Source organism: Mobula hypostoma, chromosome 10, assembly GCF_963921235.1.
Source record: "Mobula hypostoma chromosome 10, sMobHyp1.1, whole genome shotgun sequence".
Classification (NCBI taxonomy): Eukaryota; Metazoa; Chordata; class Chondrichthyes; order Myliobatiformes; family Myliobatidae; genus Mobula; species Mobula hypostoma.
The window spans coordinates 14,163,823-14,189,059 of record NC_086106.1 but is presented as its reverse complement, the minus strand read 5'-3'; the positions used below and the strand labels follow the sequence as shown (position 1 = coordinate 14,189,059).

At 46.7% G+C, this 25,237-nt stretch overlaps 1 protein-coding gene across 7 annotated transcripts in view; it reads right to left on the bottom strand.

The window, feature by feature from the left end:
• LOC134352662 (homeobox protein Meis1-like) overlaps positions 1-25,237 on the bottom strand; it is a 439,361-nt gene that overhangs the window by 41,650 nt on the left and 372,474 nt on the right. For all 7 annotated transcript variants that reach the window (XM_063060012.1, XM_063060007.1, XM_063060013.1 and 4 more), the window contains exons 8-9: positions 12,808-12,953; positions 152-228 (exon numbers count right to left, since the gene is read on the bottom strand). In XM_063060012.1, coding sequence (XP_062916082.1) covers positions 152-228; positions 12,808-12,953 — 223 coding nt within the window. The remainder of the gene's footprint in view (positions 1-151; positions 229-12,807; positions 12,954-25,237) is intronic.

The following is a 25,237-nucleotide window of genomic DNA, read 5'->3' as shown; positions in this document are numbered from 1 at the left end:
TGTAACTTTCCCTCTACCCCCACACTCTGCCTCTGACTCTGCTCTTGACCACACCGCACACCACCTGTGATCCACCCTCACACTCGTACTGTGAGACCCCACCCCACCCCCAACACCATCGCACCGTTCCCCAGGACACACGCGGACTCACCAGTTGTTGACTTGTAAGATTGTCAGGCCTGTGTCCTGTGCTAACTGCTTCTTCTGTTCCTCGGATGGGTACGGGTGCTGGAGAGGGGCAGAAGAGAGCAGAGTGAGTCACGGCCTTCACCTCTGTCGAAGTCCTGCCCCGTTAGCCCAGAGCCCCTCGACCAGCCCAGGCTGGGACCACCAGGGAAGACACCTGGTATGTTGCTGGATCATGCTGGTCCAGGAGTCAGTCTGAGGGATGGGGCTTCTCCTCAGGTGTCAGCCCAGCATTAACCTCTCGGTCAACAGCACAGCATCCGGTCTTCACTTTCTGCTGGACCTTGGCGTGCACAAATTTCTTCATATTTCTCTCCATTACTCCATTCCTGTCTTTCTTTCTGCTACTCTCTCTTCTTAATTTTCTTTCACTTTCATTCCATATAAGCCCTGAATTTTCTCTCTCCTCTTTTCTCATTAGTTCCCACCTTCCTCTCTTGGAGCAGCTCTTCAACATAATTTCTCTCTCCAGTCATCACTCTGTCTCTCTCTCTCTCCCTCTCTCTGTCTCCCCTTCTCTCTCCTTCTCTCACTCTCTATCTCTCCCTTTATCCTCTTTATCTCCCTCCCCTTTCTCCTTTTTTCTTTCTCACTCAACTCCCCTACCCATCTCTCTCACCCCTCTCCTCCCCTCTCTCTCTCTTCCCTGCCTCTTTCTCATTCAGCTCACCCACCCATCCCTCTCACATCTCTCTGCGCCCCACTCTTTCTCTATCTCTTCCCCGCCTCTTTCTCACTCAACCTCCACCCATCTCTCTTGCCTCTCTCTTCGCTATCTTTCTCTCTCTCTCTGCCTCTTTCTCACAACCTCCCCCATCTATCTCTCTCAGCTCCCCACACCTCTCTCCCTTACCCTTTTTATCTCTCTTTTACCTCTTTCTCTCTCTCCTTCTCTGTCCTTGCCCTTTTTCTCACTCTCACTAAATTCCCCCATCAATCCCTCTTTCTCTCTTGGCTCCCCATCTCTCTCTGTATCTCTCCCCCCTCTCTCACCCTCTTTTTTTCACTCTCTCTCTTATCCCCCTGACCCATCTACTCTCTCCCTTCAACCTCACTCTGTTATCGCTCGCTCTCTCTCTTTCCTTGCCTGGTTCTCACTCTCACTCGACTCCCCCACCCATCTCTCTCTCTCGGTTCCCCTTCCCCATCTCTCTCTTCCCTTTTATCTCTCTCTCTCTCTCTCTCACCCTCTCTCCTTCTCGCTCTCTCACTCAACTCCCTCCACTCATCTCTCTCTGCTCCTCCAACCCACTTAGTGTACCTCTCTGTTCCTCTCTCTCTCTCTTTAACACCTCTCTCTCCTTGCCTCTTTCTCACTCTCATTTAACTCACTTAACCCCCCATCTCTCCCTCTCCATCTGTCTCTCTCTCCTCTCTCTCCCCCCATTCCCCTATGCCAGCCTTTCTCTCTGTCTCCCATTCACTCTTCACTTTCTCTCTCACCTTCCCTCTTTCTCACTCTCTCAGTCAACTCCCCCACCCATCTCTTCCCTCCCCACCATGCCAGCCTTTCTCTCTGTCTCCCATTCACTCTCTCTCTCTCTCCCTCTCTCGCCAAAGCTCTGTCACTGGGCTGGATGTCTTGATCATTGAATTCAAAGCACGGGGCAGAGCTCAACAATGGAAACGATCACTGCAAACCAGCCCCGGGGCAAAATTTCTTCAGTCAAATGACGAGCCGGGCTCGGGGCTCCCCAGAGGTCCCACTGCCTGCATCTTTAAAGAGCCGCCTCGCTTCACAGTCTTCTGAGAAGTTCAGAATAAATACCGTCAACAAAATTATCTGGGGAGGGGGTAGAGAGAGAGGTGGGGAGTGGGAGAATAGATGCTGAACATCAGAGGAGGGGAGTAACCCAACTGTCTGTGCATACATCTCTTGGCTCGTTTCAAGGGTGTTAGACAACTGGAACAGCAATATCTCTGCCCTCACTCAACTGGAAGCTGTAAGTGTCTCAAAGGTTTCTCCTAACCCACTGCATTATTTTACAATGCACTTCACGGCTGGCGAATGCCACGTCGTCCGAGTTGGTGATACAAAATCTGACCCTGAAATGTTTTTCGGAAGCGTGATCACTCTGTTGAAACGGGAAAGCAGCAGCAGGCAAACCTGTGCAGAGCAAGATCCCGCTATTGAGGGGTACTGGTAGCTTGCGGGCTTTTCCCCTTCAGGCTGGGTGAGACTAGAACTAGAGGTCAAAACACGAGGAATTCTGCAGATGCTGGAAATTCAAGCAACACACATCAAAGTTGCTGGTGAACGCAGCAGGCCAGGCCCGAAACGTCGACTATACCTAGAATTAGAGGTCGTAGGTTTAGGGTGAAAGGTGAACTACTTAAGGGGAGGGAGAACCTGCCTGAGATACCAAAGTGCTGGATGATGGACTGTAGTTTTGATGGACTCTTTTGATTAAGGTCTCTTTGGGGGCTTTTCCTATTGCTTGCATGGTTGGGGGGGGGGATTGCTGCTTCTGGTAGAAATGGGGGGGAAACAGGAGGATCGATGCTTCCGCTGCTGCTTGTGTGTGGGAGGGGTTTCTGATGTTACTATCATCCATTCTTTGGGGGTTCTTGTTTCGTGGATGCATCTGTGAAGAGTAAGAATTTCAGGCTGTATACGAGGGGTGATTGATAAGTTCGTGGCCTAGGGTAGAAGGAGTCAATTTTAGAAAGATGAGCACATTAATTTTCCAACATAGTCCCCTCCTACATGTACACACTTAGTCCAGCGGTCGTGGAGCATACGGATCCCTTCTTTGTAGAAGTGGTCCTCAGCAGGGGTGATTGATAAGTTCGTGGCCTAAGGTAGACGGAGACGGGTTATAGGGCTCTCGTTACATGCACATGCAGTTCAACATTTTGAGTGATTATGCAGAAAGTTTTAAGTTAATAACTCATCTCCTTCTACTTTAGGCCACGAACTTATCAATTACCCCCGCTGTGGACACTTTCTGGAGGTCCAGGATCCGTATGCTCCACAACCACTGGACTAAGTATGTACATGTAGGAGAGGACTATGTTGAAAAATAAATGTGCTAGGTTTTCTAACATTGACACCTTCTACCTTAGGCCATGAACTTATCAATCACCTCTCGTACATTCTCTGATATCAAATGGAACCATTTGAACCATTTGGACTCTGAGGGACTCGGAGAGTGGTGCGTGTGTGGAATGAGCTGCCAGTAGGAGTGGTAGATGCAGATTAATTGTAACATTTAAGAGAGGTTTGAATAGGTACATGGATGAGAGAGGTATGGAGGGCTATGTCCAGGTGCAGGTAGATGGCACAGGCAAAACACCAGTCTGCGGTGGACATTATAGACCAAAAGGTCTGTATCTCTGTTGTAATACTCTGACTCCGTGAGGTGACAGAGGCCGAATTCAAAGTTCGAAGTAAATCTATCATCAAAGTGCATGCAGTATATGTCACCATATACAATGCTTCATTTTCTTGTGGGCAATCACAGTAAATACAAGAAACACAACAGAATCAATGAAAGACTGTGCCCAATGGGGCAGACAACAACCAGTGTGGAAAAAAAAACCAACAAGTTGGGCCAATACAAAAAGAAAGAGGAAAAAATTAAATAATAATCATCACAATAAATAAATAAACAAGCAATATTGAGAAATTGAGAAAAAAAGTCCTTAAAAGTGAGCCTATATCCTTCAAATTCACTCGCCCCATCACTGAACTGTTCCCACAACCTCTGGACTCACTTTCAAGGACTCTTCATCTCATGTTCTCGATATTTATAATTTATTTATCATTTCTTTTTTTTTGTATTTGCTCAGTTTATTGTCCTTCATACACTAGTTGAACACCGAAGTTGGAGCAGTCTTTCATTGATTCTATTATGGTTATGAGTCAATTGTGGCTTTATTGAGTATGCCTGCAAGAAAATAATCTCAGGGTTGTTTATGGTGACGGATATGTACTTTGATAATAAATTCACTTTGAACTTTGAAATAATATTGATCAATAAACAATTATTGGTTGGTGATAAATTCCTTTTGAAACAGCTGAGCAACAGGTTTCTCCTGTCATTTGCAATACCCCCTCCACACTGACGTCAGACAGTATGGTTGCTCAGCTCTCTAGAGCATGGCTTAAGCCTACTCTCCTCTGACCAAGTTTGACCGCGATGCCCGTCCTTGCATCAGATGCACCGGCCGCAGGGGAGCCAGTGTCCAGGACTGGCACACTCCGAAAACAAAGTGTGTTCTGTTGGTTCTGAAGCGCGTGGGGGGCATCCTGGAGTGACCGCCACAGTCGAGGACAGCAGCTCCTAATCGGGTTGTCAATCCCCTGCAGCTCGTTGGATTGCTGTCTCACTTCCAGGTCGCAAGGTCATGGGTTCAAGCCCCCACTCCAGAGACTTTGAACGTGCATTTTCAGTGGACGCAGCACCGAGGGACCACGGCAATGTCGAAGGAAAAGCCACTCGTACGAGCTGCTATCCCACGGCCAACAGTTCAAAGAATTTCATCTGGTGCTCCCCTGGGGCCTGACCAAAAGCAATCTCTCAACCAACAGACAGAAGTAGATCGTCTGTTTTTTTCAAAAGATGTTTGTGGGACCTTGCTGTGTACCAGGTGTGACAGTTAATTTAAAAGTACTTCATTTCTCTCAGTTTGTTGGAACTCATTGAGATCAAAAGAGGTGTTAGGTAAATGTTTGTCCATTCTCTTGTTAGTGGTTTCAACAGTTCAAACCTGGTTAATTTATTAAGTGAATAAAACCCAAGTTTAGGTATGAGATTGGATCAGAATACATAAAACTTGACAGAAAAGATTGCGTCTGTCGAAGCTTTTTTTTAAACCTCAAAGCTGGAATCTTTAAGTCACAAAAGATCACAACTTCTCCATCCAATTAGACACTGAATGTGTCTCTCTTTTCTTGCGCAGCTTTTGGTCAGTGACAACAGATGGCAGATACCATTATGATCCATTTCATTCTGGGAAAAAAGTGCTGTGGGCTGGCCTTTTACAGGCCATGGGTTTGGTGCCCTCTCTGTTTCTTATCTGACAGGCAAATGATGGATGAGCCCTGGGCCCCAGAGTCTCTCACACTAAGGCTTGTGTCATGAACGTTTGACAGCAGGGTGACGGATGGGGCCTGTAGAAAGCACAGGCCTCTGTCCATACTCCTAGGCCTGACAGCAGGATAGGCCCCAGGGGGTTGCCATGGGTTACTGAATCATACTGCTCTTTCCCCTGTTTCAAAATGCAAATAACCACATAACAAACAGGCCTGCTGAGATAGTGACAGCTGTGACCTAATATGAACCCGGAAAAAGGACAAAAGTGTCCTCGAGATGCTAGCACTGAGTGATTAATTGCGGCCCTTTGACAGAAGACGGGGGCTTCCAGGTCTCGCTGTGAAACAAAATCGCATCTTTTAAAACAATTTTAATGCATATCATTCACTCTCCCACTCGCCCTCTTTCAGAAGTTCTTGCAGAAAGAGACTGACTTCAAAAGCAAATTCTGAACATTTGCATAATTTCCTGAAGGAATCAGGGTCTGTAGATACAGGCCGATCCTCGACACAGTTCCCTGGATAAACCCGGGTCTTTACACATGTGACTCTATGGACAGCAGTCTCTAGGCTGATGTCAGGTTGTAGGGTAAGAACATTAAAGTATAAAAAATCGCCAGAGCATCTGATAACCAAGGACCCTCCTGCCCTCTCCACTTTTCAATGACATCATGGCTGATACTCTTTCCCACCCAGCCCTCACAACCTCCATTATGCGCTGGCAAGGCGAGAAAAGCTGCTAGCTTGTAGCTCCAGAAACCCAGGTTTGATCCTAGGCACCGTCAGTGTGATGTCTGTAGGTTCTCCATGTGACCATGTGGGACCCCCCCCCCCCCCCCACCGCCCCAGGTGCTCAGAATTCCCACCACACTCCAAATATATACTGGCTGGGAGAATAATTGAGTGCTGTAAATTGCCCCCCTCCAGGAGGACCACAACCTTATAGTAGGGTTTGGAGGTTTGTGTGCCTCAATGACCTGGAGAGCGATGTCGGCTGGAGTCGGGGCTTTATGCTTTGTCTCTTGGTAGGGTTGTCCATGCCAAACAGGTCAAAGGGTAGAGGTCAGACTAAGAGCGGTCCACCAGTCCTCCAGGTTCAGGGTTCAGCTTAGGGCCAACAACCCTGACTGGTAAAACAAAACATTTATGGGAACAGCAATGAAGAATCCTTCTACATCTGAGTGTGACGGTATTCCTGAGTCTCCACCTGGGACTTGTATCGCTGACAGTAGTGAAAACCGAGAGGAAGCTACTGACGTGATGAAGGAAGCCCTGAACACCGCCAGAGATGGAGGACCTTCATTGCTGCCCGAAACGCCAGCGGCAAAATGGGCAGTAAGTTGCTCAGTAAAATGTAGGTGAGGAGTAGAATCAACAGAGTTGATGGGGGTGTGCGAAGAATAAACAAATTCTCGCTGGTGCCATGTACTGAAGCGTAGCAGGAGCTGGAACATTGAAGATACCATGAGTGGTTGTCGGAGGGCTCTGTACTTGGTAATCCACTTGCCGATTCTCAAATTGGAGAACTCGAAATAAAAATCTGTAAAATCGAAATAGCCAATGTCGTCTCCCTTGTCGCTGTGGAAGAAGCAATATCTGTCTCTCCCTTGTTAGTGAGAGAGAGAGAGACTGACTGTGGGGTGTCGAAATGTTGGATTGAACAGTTAGATTTTGATGGACTGTAGACCGTGGTCTCTCTCTGGGGGCCTTGCTGTTGCTGGCATGGTGGGTGGTGGGATTTGCTGATGCTTTCTGCTGGAATAAGTGGGAGCGGGGAGGATTGATGCTGCTTGTGTGTGGCAGAGGGGGCAAGGAGCTTTGGGGTTTAGTCGTCTTTTCTCTGTCATTCATTCTTTGGGATTTTTCCTTCTGTTTCGAGGATGTCTGTGAAGAGTAAGAATTTCAGGTTGTATATTACATACATTCTCTGATATTAAATGGAACTATTGAATAGTGTAAAGCAGGAGTTCACAACCTTCTTTATGTGATGGACCAGTGCTATTAAGCAAGTGGACCCCAGGTTAGGAATCCCTGGTGTAAATGTATCCTTGATGGTCATCGTAGACTCATGGACTGTAGTGCTGTATGACACTATGATTCCCATGGAGCCCTTTCAGACACTGGATTGTACATAGTGACTCTGAGGCAGAGAATTCCAAAGCATTGTACCTCTGTGTGTGAGTGTGAGGAAGGTTCCCCCCACCTTCCTTCTCCTTATCCAAAGACTATATCTAATTACCCAGCCTTGAGTACACTTGTTGTCAAAATGGTTGCTGTGATGCGCCTCGTGTGGTAGTGCAGTGGATAATGCTTGTCGCTCTCACTCTCAGCTTCCACCGCTGGCTAGCAGTCTCGCGAAAAGGAGAGCTGAATGTGTAGGTCTCTCCCTGCCAGTACGTAGCCTCTGCAGCAGCAAGCCTCATGTAGTGCCTCCTCGCCGGCGACACATGGAAACTGAAGTCCTTTCGGACTCGGGCTGAACTACAGAGGACGGGGAGGAGGTCAGGCCCCTGCACACGTAGCACACAGGCCCACCGGCATGTGGACATGCCCTGGTGCTCATGAACCAGATCCTCAGCTATGGGTAAATCGTCCCACTGCCTTGTGGGCAGCCTCGGGAGAGACGAAGGCTACGGGAATAAACCCAGACAGCAAATCCAGAGTGGAGCCCCTAAGGCAGCTGAACTTTGTTGACCATCCTTTCAGCAGCTCCTGCGGCCAAGCTGGTGCCAAACGTATTGCTTCATCAGCTTTCCTTTGGACTACTCTGGTGAGGCTGAGGGGGGATCTTGACGACTGGGCATCTCAGGATCTCCATACCTTCTGCCCAGGCTTGTGATGGTGATCATCGTCACCCACTGTCCTTCGAGACAGACGGATGCCAATACATTTATCAAAAGCACTGCCACAAGAAAGACCTCCACTGTCCAGGCTATGCCCCCTTCTCACTACTGCCATTGGGCTGGAAGTTCAGAGAAGGTAAACGCCCCGCTCATTGGTTATAGTTCAGGAATTTCACCCACTACCACTCTGAACTGATTCTATGACCTACATACTTACTTTCAAGGACTCCTTACAACTCATGTTCTCAGTTTGTCACAGTTTGTCTTTTTTTGCACAGTAGCTGTTTGTCAGTCTTTGGCTGTTTTTTGAACTTCAATTCTATCTGCCGTTTTCCAGCCCAATTTTCCATCTGGTCCAGATCCCGCTGCAAACTTGGATGTCTCACCTCGCTGTCTGCTACGCCCCCAATCTTGGTGACATCCGCAAATTTGCTCATCCAGATTATCACCCAGATGACAAACAGCAACAGACCCAGCACCGTTCTCTGCAGCTCACCACTTGTCTCAGGCAACTATCTACTACCGATCTTTGGCTTATCCAATGTCTAATCCGGTTTACTACCTCATCCTGAATGCCGAGCGACTGAACTTTTTTAACCAACCTCGCTTGCAGGACCTTGTCAAAGGCCTTGATAAAGTCCATGCAGACAACATTCACTGCTTTGCCTTCATTGACTTTCCAGGTAACTTCCTCAAAAATCTCTATAAGATTGGTAAGACACAACCTACTATGCACAAAGCCATGTTGACTATCCCCTATCAGTTTCTGTCTATCCAAATACTTATATATCCAGTCATTAGAATACCTTACAATAACTTACCCACTACTGATGTCGGGCTCACCGGCCTATCATTTTACAGCTTATTTTTGAAGCCTTTCTTAAACAACGGAACAACATTAGCTCCAGCACCAATCTTCCAGCACCTCACCACTTTGAAAGACGTTTTAAATATCTCTGCTAGGACCTCTGCAATTTCTGCACTTGCCTCCCACAAGGTCCGAGTGAACTCCTTGTCAGGCCATGTGGATTTATCCACCCTAATTTGCCTCAAGAGACAAAATACCTCTTCCTTTGTTATCTGTATACTGCCCATGACCTCTCTGCTGTTTTGCCTCACTTTCATAGATGCTATGTCCGTCTCCCAGATTTACCTGGGTTTTTTTTTTGGTTTCCTCCCACAGTCCAAAGACATACCGGGTAGGTTAATTGGCCAATGTAAATTGTCCTGTGATTAGGTTAGGGTTAATTGGATTTGTTAGGGTTTGCTGGGGCAGTGTGGCTTGAAGGAACATAAGGGCCTGCTCTGTGCTGTATTGCTAAATAAATACAGATGTAAAATATCCATTTAAGATCTCTTCCATCACTTTTGGGTCCATGTATAGATGACTACTCTGAGCTTCAAGAGGACCAATGTTGTCCCGTGTAATTCTTTTGCTCTTAATATATCTGTAGAAGCCCTTGGTAATCTCCTTCATCTTGTCTACTAGAACAACCTCAGGCCTTCTTTTAGCCCCCCTGATTTCCTTCTTAAGATTCCCTTTCATTTCTTATACTCCTCAAGTATCTCATTTGTTTCTCCCTACCTATGTCCAATGATTCAGGTGATTAAGTGACACCTGATTAGCTCCTGCTAATCTGTATGGATCAGAAATAACATCTCCACCTCGCTGACAACTAACACTGGCATTCCTCAGGGATGGGTGTCTAGCCCACTGCTCTACTCTCTCTACATGCATGACTGTGTGGCTGGGCACAGCTCAAATGCCATCTATAAATTTGCTGATAACACAACGATTGATGAAAGAATCTCAGATGGTGATGAGAGGGCACACAGGAGCGAGATATACCAGCTAGTTGAGTGGTGCAGCGCCAACAGCCTTGCACTAAATGTCAGTAAGACCAAAGAGCTAAGCGTGGACTTCAGAAAGGGTAGGATGAGGGACACACACCAGTCCTCATACAGAAGTGGAGAGAGTGAGCAATTTCAAGTTCCTGGGTGGCAGTGCCTCTGAGGACATAACCTGGATGCAACGTATTGATAAAGAAGGCACGACAGTGGCTGTATTTCATTAGGAGTTTGAGGAGATTTGGTATGTCACGTAAAACACTCGCAACTTTCTACAGATGTAGCATGGAAAGCATTCTGACTGGCTGCATCACCATCTGGTACGGGGGTGGACCCCTACTGCACAGGGTCAAAGTAAGCTGCAGAGAGTTGTAAACTTGGTCAGCTCCAGCATGGGCACTAGCTTCTGTGGTATCCAGGACATCTTCCAGGAGCGGTGCCTCAGAAAGGCGGCATCCATCATTAAGGACCCCCATCACCCAGGACATGCCCTCTTCTCATTGCTACCATCAGGAAGGAGGTACAGGAGCTTGAAGACACACTCAACGATTCAGGAACAGCTTCTTCCCCTCTGCCATCTGATTTCTGAATGGACGTGAAACCCATGAACCCTACCTCACTACTTTTTCACTCCTATTTTTTGCACTAATTTAACTATTTACTGTATATATACTTAGTGTAATTCACAGTCTTTTTCTCTATTAACATGCATTGCATTGTACTTCTTCCCCAAAGTTAACAAATTTCACATCGTATGTCGAGGATATTAAACTTGATTCTAATTCTGATTCCTTTCACAATGTAGTGCATTTACAGACATCCCCGTTCGTAGGTTTGCCCAGGCTCCATCGGAACCAGCAAAAGGATTCACCAGCATTAATTACTGCAATCAGACACAGTGTTTCTCAGCTGACTGCCTTGTCGGGGGCTCCAGGCGGGAGATCGTAGCACGCACACATCTCCAGACTGAGGGTACGCGAACTGGAAAATAGATCCACGGCTCTCATGAAGAGGCAGGAGAAGGAGACCACTCAGCCACCGAGCCTGCCCCCTACCCATCCTGGCTGACGTACATCTTCACTCCATCCATTTGGAGACGGCAGAGGGCAGACAGGGACAAGATGGGAGGTGGGGTCTTTGCAATGGAGACTTTACCAAGGCCACTGGAGGCAATTCAGAGCAACCTATTAACCTATCAACATGTGCATCTTTGGGAGGAAACTGGTGGTGGTGGGGAAAGCCACACAGTCACAGGGAGAATGTGTAATTTCCACATAGACAGCCCTGGGGTCTTGACCTGAAAAGTTCTGGCTTAGAGCCTAAATTGTTACTTTCCATATAGTTTAACTTTGTTTATTGTAGCTTAACTTTCTTCATGTTTGTTTAATTTTTTTTAATAGAATCACCTATTTGCCTGCAATTGTTCAGTGAATTTTCAGTAATTGTGGTATAGCTGATTCTGTATTTTTCTAGAAGTTTCTCTGCGGCCTGTGCCACACTGTATTGAACTTGGTTTTTCCTAGGCTGACCTCTGTCAATGGAATTTCCCTTATCTGTTTAGTTTGGCTAGTTTTTAGCACAAGACAACCTCAACTTCTTTGATCTTTGTCTTTTTTTCTTTTCCCTTTGTTTTCTTCCTCCTTCTTTTCCTTACAGTAGAGTGAATGAGTCCTGAAGAAGAGTTTTGGCCTGAAATGTCAGCTGGTTATTCATTTCCATGGAAGCTGCCTGACGTGCTGAGTTCCTCCAGTATTTTTGCGGATTCAGAGCAGGACCACTTGGCTCCTGGAGTCTGCTCTTCCATTTAACAAGATGTGTGAGCTGACTGGAACTTTACCCTCATATTCCCACTGACCTGAGATAACTTTCCACCCCCAAGTACCCAGCTTCCATTGCCTGAAAAAAAATTGCTGCTTTCACCACACTTTGAGGGACAGAGCTCCTAAAATTCATGGCTCTTTAATGGAATTGTTGGATCTCTGCTATTTTCTGATCCTTAAGGTTCTTCTGGGAGTCAAGAATGGTAAATAGACTTAATGATCATTTACAAACAAATATACAAATTCTAAGCAAGCTAAATAAAGAGCTGAGAAATGAAGCTAAGACAAATGAACAACAAGGGAGGTGAAGATGAAAGAAGAGGTGAAGAGAATAAGATGGCACTCCTGAAAAAAATTGATCACATTTATACTCGAGATAAGAGAAATTCCTTAGATAAACTTAAACCAATCCTTGATTGCACAAATTATGTCACATGGGTAATATGCTAATACTCAGCCAATGAAAAATGAGAAAGATGATAAACCATTAGTTTAGCTGCTATACTGGTTTCTGCCACCACATGCTGTGAAAAATACATCTGTCTGTTCAAAATTACAATTGATTAAGCTACAACTTTAGTCTTACATTAATTCATCTAATAGCTTATAAAAGGTATTTAAAAAAACAGTAGTTTCTAGCAGAAATGACCTGCCTCATTTTATCATAAATGGGTGACCCTTACTTTTAAACTGAGGCTCTTTGTTCCAAATTCTTCCAAATGGAATTTTCCTTGGCAGGATGTCAAGAACTGATATATTTCAATCAGGTCATCGCTTACTCATCCGAACTCCAATGGACAGTAGCCAAGCTCATCCAATTCCAATTCCAGGTAACAGAATTTCTCTGAGCCATTGCACAAGTGTATCAGCCTCTCATGAATCATGACAGGCTGTGAGGATTCCTCAAGGAATTTGTCCACATTTCCTGAATGACCCTGAGGATGTGGTTCCTGAGCTCTCCAACAGGAGAAGGCACCGGATGTACTGACGGATTGGGTGGAGGATGATGGTGGGGCGGCTGACGTGTCATTTGGGGCTAGGATCAGGGCAACTGCCTCGCTGTCACTCTTACCGTGAGGTGCTGGAAGAGCCAGGCTCGCATGATGTTTGTGGCGACCTTGGGGAAGATGCCTCTCTTCTTCTGACGTCTCTTGTCCTTGTCGAGGTCGTCATCGTCACCGGTCCCGGGCGAGGCCACGCTGTTGTCCAACGTGTCTCCTGAGGGGAGAGGAACCGTGGGATGAGTAATGCAGACCAAGAAGTGCCGAGGGACAGCAGGCCTTCATTCTTCGCTTACAAGAGAAACGGCAACTGACCGAGGGAGCATTGTGCACCAGTCACCTAGTTCAGCCAATATTCATATCATGATCAGTGGCAGTCCACTCGGCCCCTCAATCCTACTCTATCATTCAATAAATTCATAGCTGATCTGACTGTAACCTTATTCCCATGTTCCCTTCTATTCTTAGTAGCCTCCCTCCCCTTAAGTTTCTACCTAACTCAATTTTCAAAATATTCAAAGACTGATTCCATTAGAAAGAGAATACCGAAAGGTCATCACCACTGAGAGAAAAATAGTCACCTCCTCCATATCTTAAAAGAAAACCCTTATTTTTAACCAATGTAGCCCAGTTCTACTTATCCCAAATGAAGAATCATATTCTCTGCATCTACCCTTTCACGATCCTTCATGGTACTGTTGTGTATTTAATAGCTCAATAACATTTGAGGAATATTGTAAATATATTGTTTGATTAAGTATTCTTTGTTCTTTACATGATGCATTGACCATAAGGCGATAAGATATAGAAGCATAATTAGGCCATTTGGCCCATTGAGTCTGCTCCACCATTTCATCATGGCTGATCCAATTTTCCTCTCAGCCCCAATCTCCTGCTTCTCACCATATCCCTTCATGCCCTGACTAATCAAAAATCTATCAAACCACAAACAAGAGAAAATCTGAAGATGATGGAAATCCGAGCAACGCACACAAAATACTGGAGAAGTTCAGCAGGCCAGGCAGCATCTATGAAAAAAAAGCACAGTTGATGTTTTGGGCTGTAACCCTTCAGTCCTGCCGAAGGGTTTCGGCCTGAAACGTTGACTGCATTTTTTTCCATAGATGCTGCTTGGCATTTTGTGTGTGTTCCTCAAAAATCTATCAACTTCTGGCTTAAATATACCCAATGACTTGGTCTCAACAGCTGCCTGTGCCAATGAATTCCACAGATTTACCACTCTCTGGCTAAAGAAATTCCACATAATCTCTGTTCCCACAACCAGTGGACTCACTTTCAAGGACTCATTATCTCATGATGTCAATATTTATTTATTATTATTGCTTATTCTTTTTGTTGTCTTCTGCACTATGGTTGAATGCCCTAGATGGGAGGTCTTTTACTGATCTTGTTATGGTTTGTATTCTATAGTTTTGTAGAGTATGCCTACAAGAAAATGAATCTTACTGTTGTATCTGGGGGCATTTTGTATATAAGACCATAAGATATAGGAGCAGAATTAGGCCATTTGGCCCATCGAGTCTGCTCCACCATTTCATCATGGCTGATCCATTTTCTCTCTCAGCCCCAATCTCCTGCCTTCACACCATATCCCTTCATGCCCTGACCAATCAAGAATCTATCAACCTCTGCCTTAAATATACATAAAGACTTGGCCTCCACAGCTGCCTGTGGCAAAGAATTCCTCAGAGTCACCACCCTCTGACTAAAGAAATTGTTTCTTACCTTCATTCTAAAAAGACACCCCTCTATTCTGAGGCTGTATCCTCTGAGTATGCGTTTTGATGATAAAATTACTTTGACCTTTGAACCCTCTGCAGCTCTAAATCATTCCTCAGAAGCAACAAGACCAAAATGATGCCGCTGAAGAGGACTCACTATCTACACTTTGACCATGATTGTTCTTGGCAAATTTTTCTACAGAAGTGGTTTGCCATTGCCTTCTTCTGGGCAGTGTCTTTACAAGGCGGGTGACCCCAGCCATTATCAACACTCTCCAAAGACTGTCTGCCAAGTATCAGCGGTCGCATAACCAGGACTTGTGATACGCACCAGCTGCTGGTACGACCTTCCAACACCTTCTCCCATGGCTTCACGTGACCCTGAACAGAGTTGGGGGGCGGGTTGGTAAGCAGGTGCTACACCTTGCCCAAGGAATACATCTTCAGACTACGAGAGGGAGGGAGCGCCTTACACCTCCTTCGGTAGAGACATAGCTCCAACCTGCCACCCTAACAGTTCATTATTTGATGCAACTGGGAATCACGGATTCAGTTTGGAAAGTAAATATTCTCAATTTGACTGTAAGAATGCCACTGGAGTGAAATTCCTCCAATCTCATATCCAAACCCAAAACCATTCTATTCATAATTCAGATGCTGCGTAAGCCCTCTTGACTATTTTTGTTGTGGTGATATATGTTGGGTAAGGCAGCGTTTCAGACACTGACACAACTTGTGTACCAATGCATCTGATAAAGTGGACTTGTTGGAATTTATTGTGTATTTAAGTAATGTCTGAGTAATTCATTACGGGTTATATATGTGAATTGCATACATCATCATGCCACTACATGAAACGCAGACGCCTTGCTTAAAGTAAACTCGAAGTTAGACCCCCATTCTCAGACTCCCTCGTCTTCCTTTCAATCAGTTTAATGCTTTGAAGTTACAAAACATAACTGAATTCAAGGAGGAGGAGAAGATGGTGGCGTGACGCAGCACATGCGGCCTTGCCAGTGAATGATATCTGTAATCTGTCAAGGAGGGGACCGTGCACAATTCTGATTTGATGGACAGAGACCTGAGAGTACGGAGGAACATTTGGAGAAACTTCTGAAATGCCCGTTTCGCTGCCGCTGCTACTGTGTGGTAACCGGAATCTCCGGAGCAGAAGGCCTCGAATCCTCGGTTTTGTTTGTTTCAGCGGCTGGAGCAAGGTTGAAGGCGCTTGACAGAGGATGGCGCTCGGGAGGCGGTATCGGAGGGGCTAGTCGGAGGCTCGAAGTTTTCGGATGGACGGACTCAGTGTCGGCTGTGGTCAGCTGCTTCCAATGCATCGGCAGTTGTCGGTGCCTGGAGGTTTACGGCAGGGAGTTTCTCCCTTTTGCCGCCCGCTATCGGGGACTCGGGAGTCGATCTGGACTTGAGACTTTTTTTTACTGTGCCCATGGTCTGTTCTTTATCAAATTATGGTATTGCTTTGCACTACTGTAACTAGATGTTATAATTATGTGGTTCTGTCAGTGTTAGTCTTTGGTTTGTCCTGTTTTTCTGTGATATCAGTCCAGAGAAACATTGTATCATTTCTTAATGCATGCGAGCATTTCTAAATGACAATAAACGAGGACTGAGTGTTTTCATAATCTAATATTCTTCAAAACATTAACTTCTAATCTCTTAATTTTTGTGCCTATTTTTCTTAAAGCGCTGACATTATAATTAAAGAAAGTAGAACAATAATGGAACAGTGTTTGACACTGGAACTAACATTATTTCCATTTTTGACCAAGGACAAACTAAATTAATTTTAGACCCAATAAAGCAGTTTTCCTACAATTGAAAGAAAACATTAACTCATGTGCACTGATATTAATGGGTCTGGGGCACCTGTGGCTCTATGCATAGCTCGCAGGAGCTACAATCCTCTGGATACTGAAAGTCTGATGTTAGTTAATCAGCTTGAAACACTGACGTGGTTTCCCTCCTTGCAGAGGCTGCTGGCCTGCTGAATATTTCACTGAAACTGTGGAGCTAAAGATGGCGCCAGAGGGCGACTTCTCCCAGCCCATCTGTGAAATAGTTTAATTCTTCCTTCTCTTTAATGCCCTTTCCAAAGTGGCTGGGGTCCTGTCAGTGTCCGTGATCTATAGCCGCACTCAAACCGTGGCTCTTCACGACCATGGGCTCCTGTTCTCAGAGCTCGCCGATCGGCCGCGTTTTGATATGTCCAGGAGCGGCTGGGAGGACGGTTGCCTCTGGGGCGCAGCCTTGCATAGCTCTGGGGACTCCATTCCTCACCAGTGTTGGCAAATTGGGGCCTTGCGGGAGATTGGAAAATTGGGACAGTGGATCTGCCTGTCAGAAGCCCCCTGCACTTGAACATTTGCTCTCTCTCTCTCTCTATTTCTCTATGGGGAGAGAGAGTTTGTTGCTGATCTTGACTCGGGGGAACCCCAAATGCAGTGGCGCTGTAGACCGTAACATTGAAACAGCGGGAGTTGGTGGTTTTCCTCTCTCTGTGGTAGGAGCGATCTCTCTATCTCTCTCCCCCTCATTAGTGAGAGAGGGGGCCTGATGAGATGTCGAGGTGTTGGGATGGGCACTAGTCTTTGTTGGACTCTCGATCATGGTCTCTTTGGGGAGCTTTGCTGTGCTTGCATGGTGGATGGTGGGACTGATGCTCTGCTGAAATAGGTGGGGGAAGAGGAGGGGGAGGGTTGAGGCTTTTGCCGCTGCTTGTGCGTGAGGGGAGAGGAGGGGAGGCTTTGAGGTCCTTACGGTTTTCCTGTCACTCGTTCTTTGTAATTTCTTTTTCTTCTGTTTCGTGGATGTCTGCGGAGAGCAAGAATTCCAGGCTGTACGTCGTGTACATTCTCTGATATTAAGTGGAACCATCGAAGCTCTGAGTCCTTCCCAGGTCACAGAGTCTCTCTCCAGAGGCTGAAGGTCAACAAACCAGGCTGAGGCTGGGTGCAGTAACGAGGGAGCGCAGCATGGTTGGAAGAAATTCCCCTGGGCCTGCCAGGTTGGAAGTTAATGACCCCCACGGCGCTCTTTTGCAGAAGGCGTACTGAGCTTGTTTGAGGGTTCTGCTTTAACAGACACGACTGTAAGACAGACGATCTTGTCATTTATCGCACTGCTGTTTCTGCAAATTGCTGTGCGTAAACCATTGTTTGTACTTGCTACGTCTCAACAGTGCTGACTAGATCTTGCAGAGATCATAAGACCATTCAGCCCACTGAGTCTGAAAACCTTCTGATTTTCCTTTCCATCCATCGCTGGTTTCTATTCCCTGGTTCGTCACTAAATCTGGAAGGAGGTGTGATTGTCAATTGGAGATGCTCCCCGTAGCGAGGTTCCGGAGAGCAGGGTTCAGTGGGAAGGAGGGGTGCCAAAACCCTGGACGATTCAAATTCACACCCCACCACAACAGCTGAAGAACTTAATTCCCTGGCCCTGACTGCCTCACTTTCACCATAGATGTCCAGTCCCAATACACTTCTCTTCCCCGTTAAGAAGGTCTTAAAACTCTCTGCTTCTTTCTCAGTAAAAGACCCAACCAGTTCCCATAAGACATAGGAGCAGAATTAGGCCATATGCCCATTGAATCTGCTCCGCCATTCAATCACGGCTGATCTTTTTTTAATCTCCTCCTCAATCCCAGTTCCCGGCCTTCTCCCCCGTAGCCTTTGATGCCAGGTCCAATCAAGAACCTATCAACCTCTGCCTAAATACACCCAATGACCTGGCAACAAATTCCACAAATTTACCACCCTTTGGCTAAAGAAATTTCTTCACAACTCTGTGTTGAAAGGGCGCCCCTCTATCCTGAGGCTGTGCTCTCTTGTCCTAGATTCTTTTACCATGGGAAACAACCTTTCCACATCTACTCTGTCTAGGCCTTTCAACGTTCAAAAGCTTTCAATGGAATCCCCCTCATCCTTCTGAATTCCGGCGAGATGCCCTCCACCACCACCTTCTTCCATCTGCCAGAACTGGTCGTCACCCTCAACAATTTCGTCTTTGGCTTCTCCCACTTTCTCCAAACTCAAGTGGTAGCCATGAGCACCTACGAGGACCCCAGCTATGCCTGTCTTTTTGCTGGCTAAGTAGAACAGTCCATGCTGCAAGTCTTCCTGATACTGCTTCACAACTTTTCCTGCGCTACGCTGATGACTAGATTGGTGTTACTTCATGCACCCATGCCGAGCTCATCAATTTCATCAACTTTGCCTCCAACTTCCACTCTGCCTTTAAATTTACTGGTCCATTTCTGACACCTTTCTCCTCTTTCTCAATCTCTCTGTCTCTATCTCTGGAGACAAATTGTCTTCCAATATGTTTTATAAATGTACCAATTCCCATAGCTATCTTGACTGGACCTCTTCCCACACTGTCTCCTGTAAAATTGGTACTCTCTTTTCTCAGTTCCTTCATCTCCACTGCATCTGTTCCCAAGATGTGGCTTTCCTTTCCAGGATATCAGAGATGCCCTCCTTCTTCAAAGAACAGAGTTTTCCTTCCTCCACCATTGATGCTGCCCTCACCCACATCTCTTCCATTTCCCAAACATCTGCACTCACCCCATCTTCCCCCTGCCCTATCAGGGATAGAATTCCTCTTGTCCTCATCTACCATGCCATGAACCTCCGCATCCAACACAGCATTCTTCACAACTTCCACCACATCCAAAGGGACCCCAACACCAAACATCTTTACCTCCCCCCGCCCCGACTCTCTGCTTTCCACGGTGATCATTTGCTCTGTGATTCCCTTGTCTAATCATCCCTCCACACTCACGTCCCACCCACCTGCCTCATATCACTGCAAGTGACAGAAATGCTACACCTGCCCATTCACTTCCCCCCCCACCTCCATTCTCTGCCCCAAACAACCTTTCCAGCTGAGGCAACCTGTGAATTTTTTTGGGGTTGACTATTGCATCCAGTGCTCCCAATATGGCCTCCTCTACATTGGTGAGACCACGCTTTGTCGACCACCTCCATTCCACCCACCTGTTGTGTAATTTCCCAATGGCCAACCATTTTAATTTCTATCCCCATCCCTGTTCTGACATGTTGGTCCGTGCTGTCCTCTTTTGCCACAATGAGGCCACTCTCAGAGTGGAGGAGCAACATCTCATATTCCTTCGAGGTAGCCTCCAACCTGATGGCATGAATACCCGATTTCTCCCTCCTGTAACATTTCTTCCCTCTCCTATTGCTTGGCTTCTAATCGCCACTCTGGCCTCTTGCCTGCTCCTCGCCTGTCTATCACCTCCCCCTGGTGCCTCTCCTCCTTCCCTTTCTCCCACGGTCCACTCTCCTTTCCTATCAGGTTCCTTCTTCTCCAGCCCTTTACCTTTCCCACCTACTTGGATTCACCAATCACTGTCCAGCTGGTCCTCTTTCCCCCTTCCCCCCAACTTTTTATTCTGGCGTCTTCCACCTTCCTTTCCAGTCCTGAAGAAGGTTCTTGGCTCAAAATGTTGACAGTTTATTCATTTCCTGAACTGCTGTGCTCCTCTAGCATTTTGGGTGTGTAGATGAGGAATTAAATCTGTCATAAAAAACATCTGGAATCATTTAAAAAAAACAACTGTATTAGAAACTGTGATCATGGACTGCTGGAATGACTGGAAGGAGATGGCGCTAGTGAACGAAGCAGCCGAGGGTGATTTTGATTGGTGTGGCTGGCAGATAACGAACAACAGGCATACTGCTAGACTGAACTGAATAAGCCTGGATGTCAATGATTTAGAGGAAGGCATTGTGGATAACATCAGCAAGTTTGCTGATGATACTAAGCTGGGTTATAGTGTGACATGTGATGAGGATGTTAGGAGAATTCAAGGTGACTTGGATAGGCTGGGTGAGTGGGCAGAAACTTGGCAGATGGCGTTTAATGTGAATAAGTGTGAGGTTATTCACTTTGGGAGCAAGAACAGGAAGGCAGATTATTATCTGAATGGTGTGGAGTTAGGTAAGGGAGAAATACAAAGAGATCTAGGAATACTTGTTCATCAGTCTCTGAAGGTGAATGAGCAAGTGCAGCAGGCAGTGAAGAAGGCGAATGGAATGTTGGCCTTTATCACAAAGGGAATTGAGTACAAAAGCAAGGAAATCCTTTTGCATTTGTACAGGGCCCTGGTGAGACCTCACCTGGAGTATTGTGTGCAGTTTTGGTATCCAGGGTTAAGGAAGGACATCCTGGCTGTGGAGGAGGTGCAGCGTAGGTTCACTAGGTTAATTCCTGGGATGTCCGGACTGTTTTACGCAGAGAGGTTAGAGAGACTGGGCTTGTACACGCTGGAATTAAGGAGATTGAGGGGGGATCTGATTGAGACATATAAGATTATTAAGGGATTGGACAACTTAGAGGCAGGAAATATGTTCCAGATGCTGGGAGAGTCCATTACCAGAGGGCATGGTTTAAGAATAAGGGGTAGGTCATTTAGGACAGAGTTAAGGAGGAACTTCTTCTCCCAGAGAGTTGTGGAGGTGTGGAACGCGCTGCCTCAGAAGGCAGAGGAGGCCAATTCTCTGGATGCTTTCAAGAAGGAGCTAGATAGGTATCTTATGGATAGGGGAATCAAGGGTTATGGGGACAAGGCAGGAACCGGGTATTGATAGTAGATGATCAGCCATGATCTCAGAATGGCGGTGCAGGCTTGAAGGGCCAAATGGTCTACTTCTGCACCTATTGTCTATTGTCTTTCAATTTTGTGTTTTATCTTCTATGTTTTCTTTGTTTATTTTTGCAGGTGTGGGTGGGCTGTTTGATACTTTCCTCTCAGCAGGTTCCATGGGGTTCTTTGCTTCCCGCCTGTCTGTGGGGAAGGTGTATCTTAGGGTTGGATACTGCTTACATGCTTCAATGATAAATCTACTTTGAATCTTTGACTGCAAACTTCAGGTAGTTCAGACATGCCCGAGCATCTTCATCCAGTCTGACCTATGTGTGACTTCAGAACCATCGGATGGGTCGGCTGCTCACTGACCTGACTCAAGATGGCCCTGAGTCACAAACAAGAGAAAGTCTGCAGATGCTGGAAATCCGAGCAACACACACAAAATGCTGGAGGAACTCAGCAGGCCGGGCAGCATGGATGGAAAAAAGTTTTGGGCTGAAACCTCAACTAGTTTTTTCCATAGATGCTGCCTGGCCTGCTGAGTTCCTCCAGCATCTTGTCTCTGTTGTCCAGCACTGAAAGCCCACGTTTTTGATGAGGTGAGTGTAAATGGTCCTACTGCAAGAAGAAAACCAGGATGGAGGGGTGTCTTCATGATGCTTTGGCCAGTAATATCTCTCATGTGGGCACGTGGCCAAGTGATTAAGGCATTTGACTAGTGATCTGAAGGTCGTGAGTTCAAGCCCCAGCCAAGGCAACGTATTGTGTCTTTGAACAAGGCACTTAATCACACACCGGTGCCAAGCTGTATGGGTCCTAATGCCCTTCCCTTGGACAACATCGGTGTCGTGGAGAGGGGAGACTTGCAGCATGGGCAACTGCTGGTCTTCCATACAACCTTGCCCAGGCCTGCGCCCTGGAGAGTGAAGACTTTCCAGGCGCAGATCCATGGTCTCGCAAGACTTACGGATGCCTTTAGAAAATATCTTTCGGTCAACAGATCATTTGCTCACTGGCACCTCAGCTTTTTCTGGGAGCGTGCTGTGCATGAAATGGCTGCCACACACTTCCTAAGGTCTGTGAGGGGTTGTCGGCTGGGATTTTTCAAACACCTCCAGGTCCTCTGCTTCTGTTGTGATATCAGCGTGGAGCTTCCACCCAGAGGCACCAGGAAAAAAACCTCCAGAGGTTCCGCCTGTCACCTGCAGTGATCGAGGCAGGCTGAGGAGAGAAAGTTCACCCTCCCGTTATCTCCAGTCTCAGGTTGGTAACATGGCTGGGATCTCACTCTGTCAGTATCACGTGCTTTTCTAACACAAGCATGCACAGACACCACAAGACCATAAGAATATAGGAGCAGAATTAGGCCATTCGGCCCATCAAGTCTGCTCCACTATTTGATCATGATTGATCCATTTCCCTCTCAGCCTTTCTCCCCGTATCCCTTCATGCCCTGACTAGTCAAGATTCTATCAACCTCTGCCTTAACCTCCACAGACGGCTGTGGCAATGAATTCCACAGATTCACCACTCTCTGGCTAAATAAATTCCTCCTCATCTCCATTCCAAATGGACATCCCTCTATTCTGTCACAAACAAGAGAAAATCTGCAGATGCTGGAAATCCGAGCAACACACGCAAAATGCTGGAGGAGCTCAGCAGGCCAGGCAGCATCTAGGGGAAAAGGTAGTCGACGTTTCAGCCCGAAATCCTGCAGCAGAACATGGTTTCGGCCCAAAACGTCGACTGTACTTCTTTCCACAGATGCTGCCTGGCCTGCTGAGTTCCTCCAGCATTTTGTGTCAGTTCCTCTATTCTGTCCTCTGGTCTTAGACTGCTCCCACCCCAGGAAATATCCTCTCTACTCGATATCCAGGCCTTTCAGCGGTCAATAGGTTTCAATAATTCTTCCGAATTCCAGTGAGTACAGGCCCAGAGCCATCAAACACTCCTCACACGATAACCCTTTCAATCCCGGAATCATTTTCCTGAACCTCCTTTGAACTGTCTCCAACGTCAGCCCATCTTTTCGTAGATAAGGGGCCCAGAACGGCTCCCAGTACTCCAAGGGAGGCCTCACCAGCGCCTTATAAAGCCTTAGTATTACAAATATTTCCCCAAAGTCACGGTAAAGGTCTGTGTTAGGCTGCGGGTACTCCTGTTCCCTGCTGCCCAATCACAGCAAGCCTCCTTCCTTCGCATTTATGCTGTTTCAATAATAATCAAATGAGAGCTCTTCTGCAGCTGCTGCACTGTTCTGTCCTCAGGCAAAAGGGAAGTCTTAAAAGCCTGCCTGGAGGGCATCTAAATAATGCATCTGAATGGAGAGCTCCCCGTCCTACTTGTCATAATGTGGCAATCCTACCCACTCCCACCGCCCCCCTCCACCCGGTGCCTGTCTCCCACCTCTCACTGCCCAAACACCCCGCCTGGCACGGCCCTACTTCCGTGCCTTACACGCAGGGGAGCGGAAAACCGGGATAAACGAGGCTGCCTGGACACGGGAGGGAAGTGCGAAGCTCGGCTTCAGCATCTGTACGCCCTGACGCACCTCCCTTTACCCCTCATTCAGCCCCCCAGCGCCACCTTCAGCCCCTTCTATACTGTGCACTCCTGCCCCACCCACGCACACCTGGAAGGACTGCAGTAGATGACCTTGGCAGTCTCAAGGGTGAAGTACGGCCTCGCCTCGAAGGACTGTTTGAGGCCCTGAATGGTGGTGAGAGAGGAGCTGAATAGGCTGGTGTAGCATTTGTTTCACCTGCAGGGATAGTGTCAGGAGGGAGATCAGTTGGGGGGGTGTTGGTGAATGGACAAGGGAATTGTGGAGAGAGTGATCCTTGTGGAACGCGGAGTGACGGGAGGAGGGTACAGGTGTGTTTTGTGGTAGGATTCTATTGAAGATGGCAGAAGATAAGAAATACATGTATAATTACAGAAAGTAAAATTAACTAAGTAGTGCAAAGATAGAAATAAAAAAGTAGTGAGATAGTGTTTATGGGTTCAATGTCCATTCAGAAATCGGATGGCAGAGGGGGAGCGGCTGTTCGTGAATCACTGAGTGCGTGCCGTCAGGCTTCTGTACCTCCTTCCTGATGATAGTAATGAGAAGAGAGCATGTCCTGGGTGATGGGGGTCCTTAATGATGGATGCTGTCTTTCTGAGGCATCGGTCCTTGAGGATGTCCTGGATACCTCAGAGGCTAGTGCTTGTGATGGAGCTGACAAAGTTTATAACTCTCTGCATCCTGTACAGTAGACCTCCACCCCCCACCCCCCCATATCTATGCCTCTTATAATTTTATAAGCTTCTATCAGGTCTCCCCTCAGCTTTCACTACTATACAGAAAGCAAACCAAGTTTTTTCTGACCTCTCCTCGTAGGACATGCCCGCTAAGCTTTTGAACATCCTGGTAAACCTCTCCAAAGTCCTAACAACCTTCCGATAGCGCGGCGACCAGAACTGAATGCAATGCCCCAGATTTGGCCCAGTGAGGGGTTTTGTGGGCCTGCTACTTATCTTCCTGACCCTTGAACTTGTAAAGTTGTAAAGGTCAACTAGTAAAGACAAGCATGCCACCCGTCCTCATAATCACCTTATCAATTTGCGTGGCCACTTTCGGGAATTGCAAGTGCGAAGAAGAAGAATTTCAGGATGTATACTGTATACATTTCTCAGACATTAAATGTACGTATTAATGTATTGAATTGAATATTGTGCACAATCATCAACCTTATGATAGAGGGAAGGTTCTGGTGAAGCAGTTGAAGATGGTTGGGCCCAGGACAGTACCCAAGGATCTCATACAGTGCGTTAGACCTAGGACACTGCCCAACCTCCAGAAAAAACCCACAAAATCTGCTCTGTTTTGTGAGGGAAGAAAACACTTCAGCTGTTGAAACACACACAAAATGCTGGAGGAACTCAGCAGATCAGGCAGCATCTATGGAAATGAATAAACAGTCAATATTTCAGGCCAAGACCCTTCTCCAGGGATCGATTGAAATGTTTTCTTTTTGACGTCCATTAATTCCAGTAGTTTTGTGTTTCTACTTTGTACCTTAGTTTAAGTCACCATGCTCCAAGAAGATCACAACTTTGTCATAGCATTTGGAGACTTGTGTG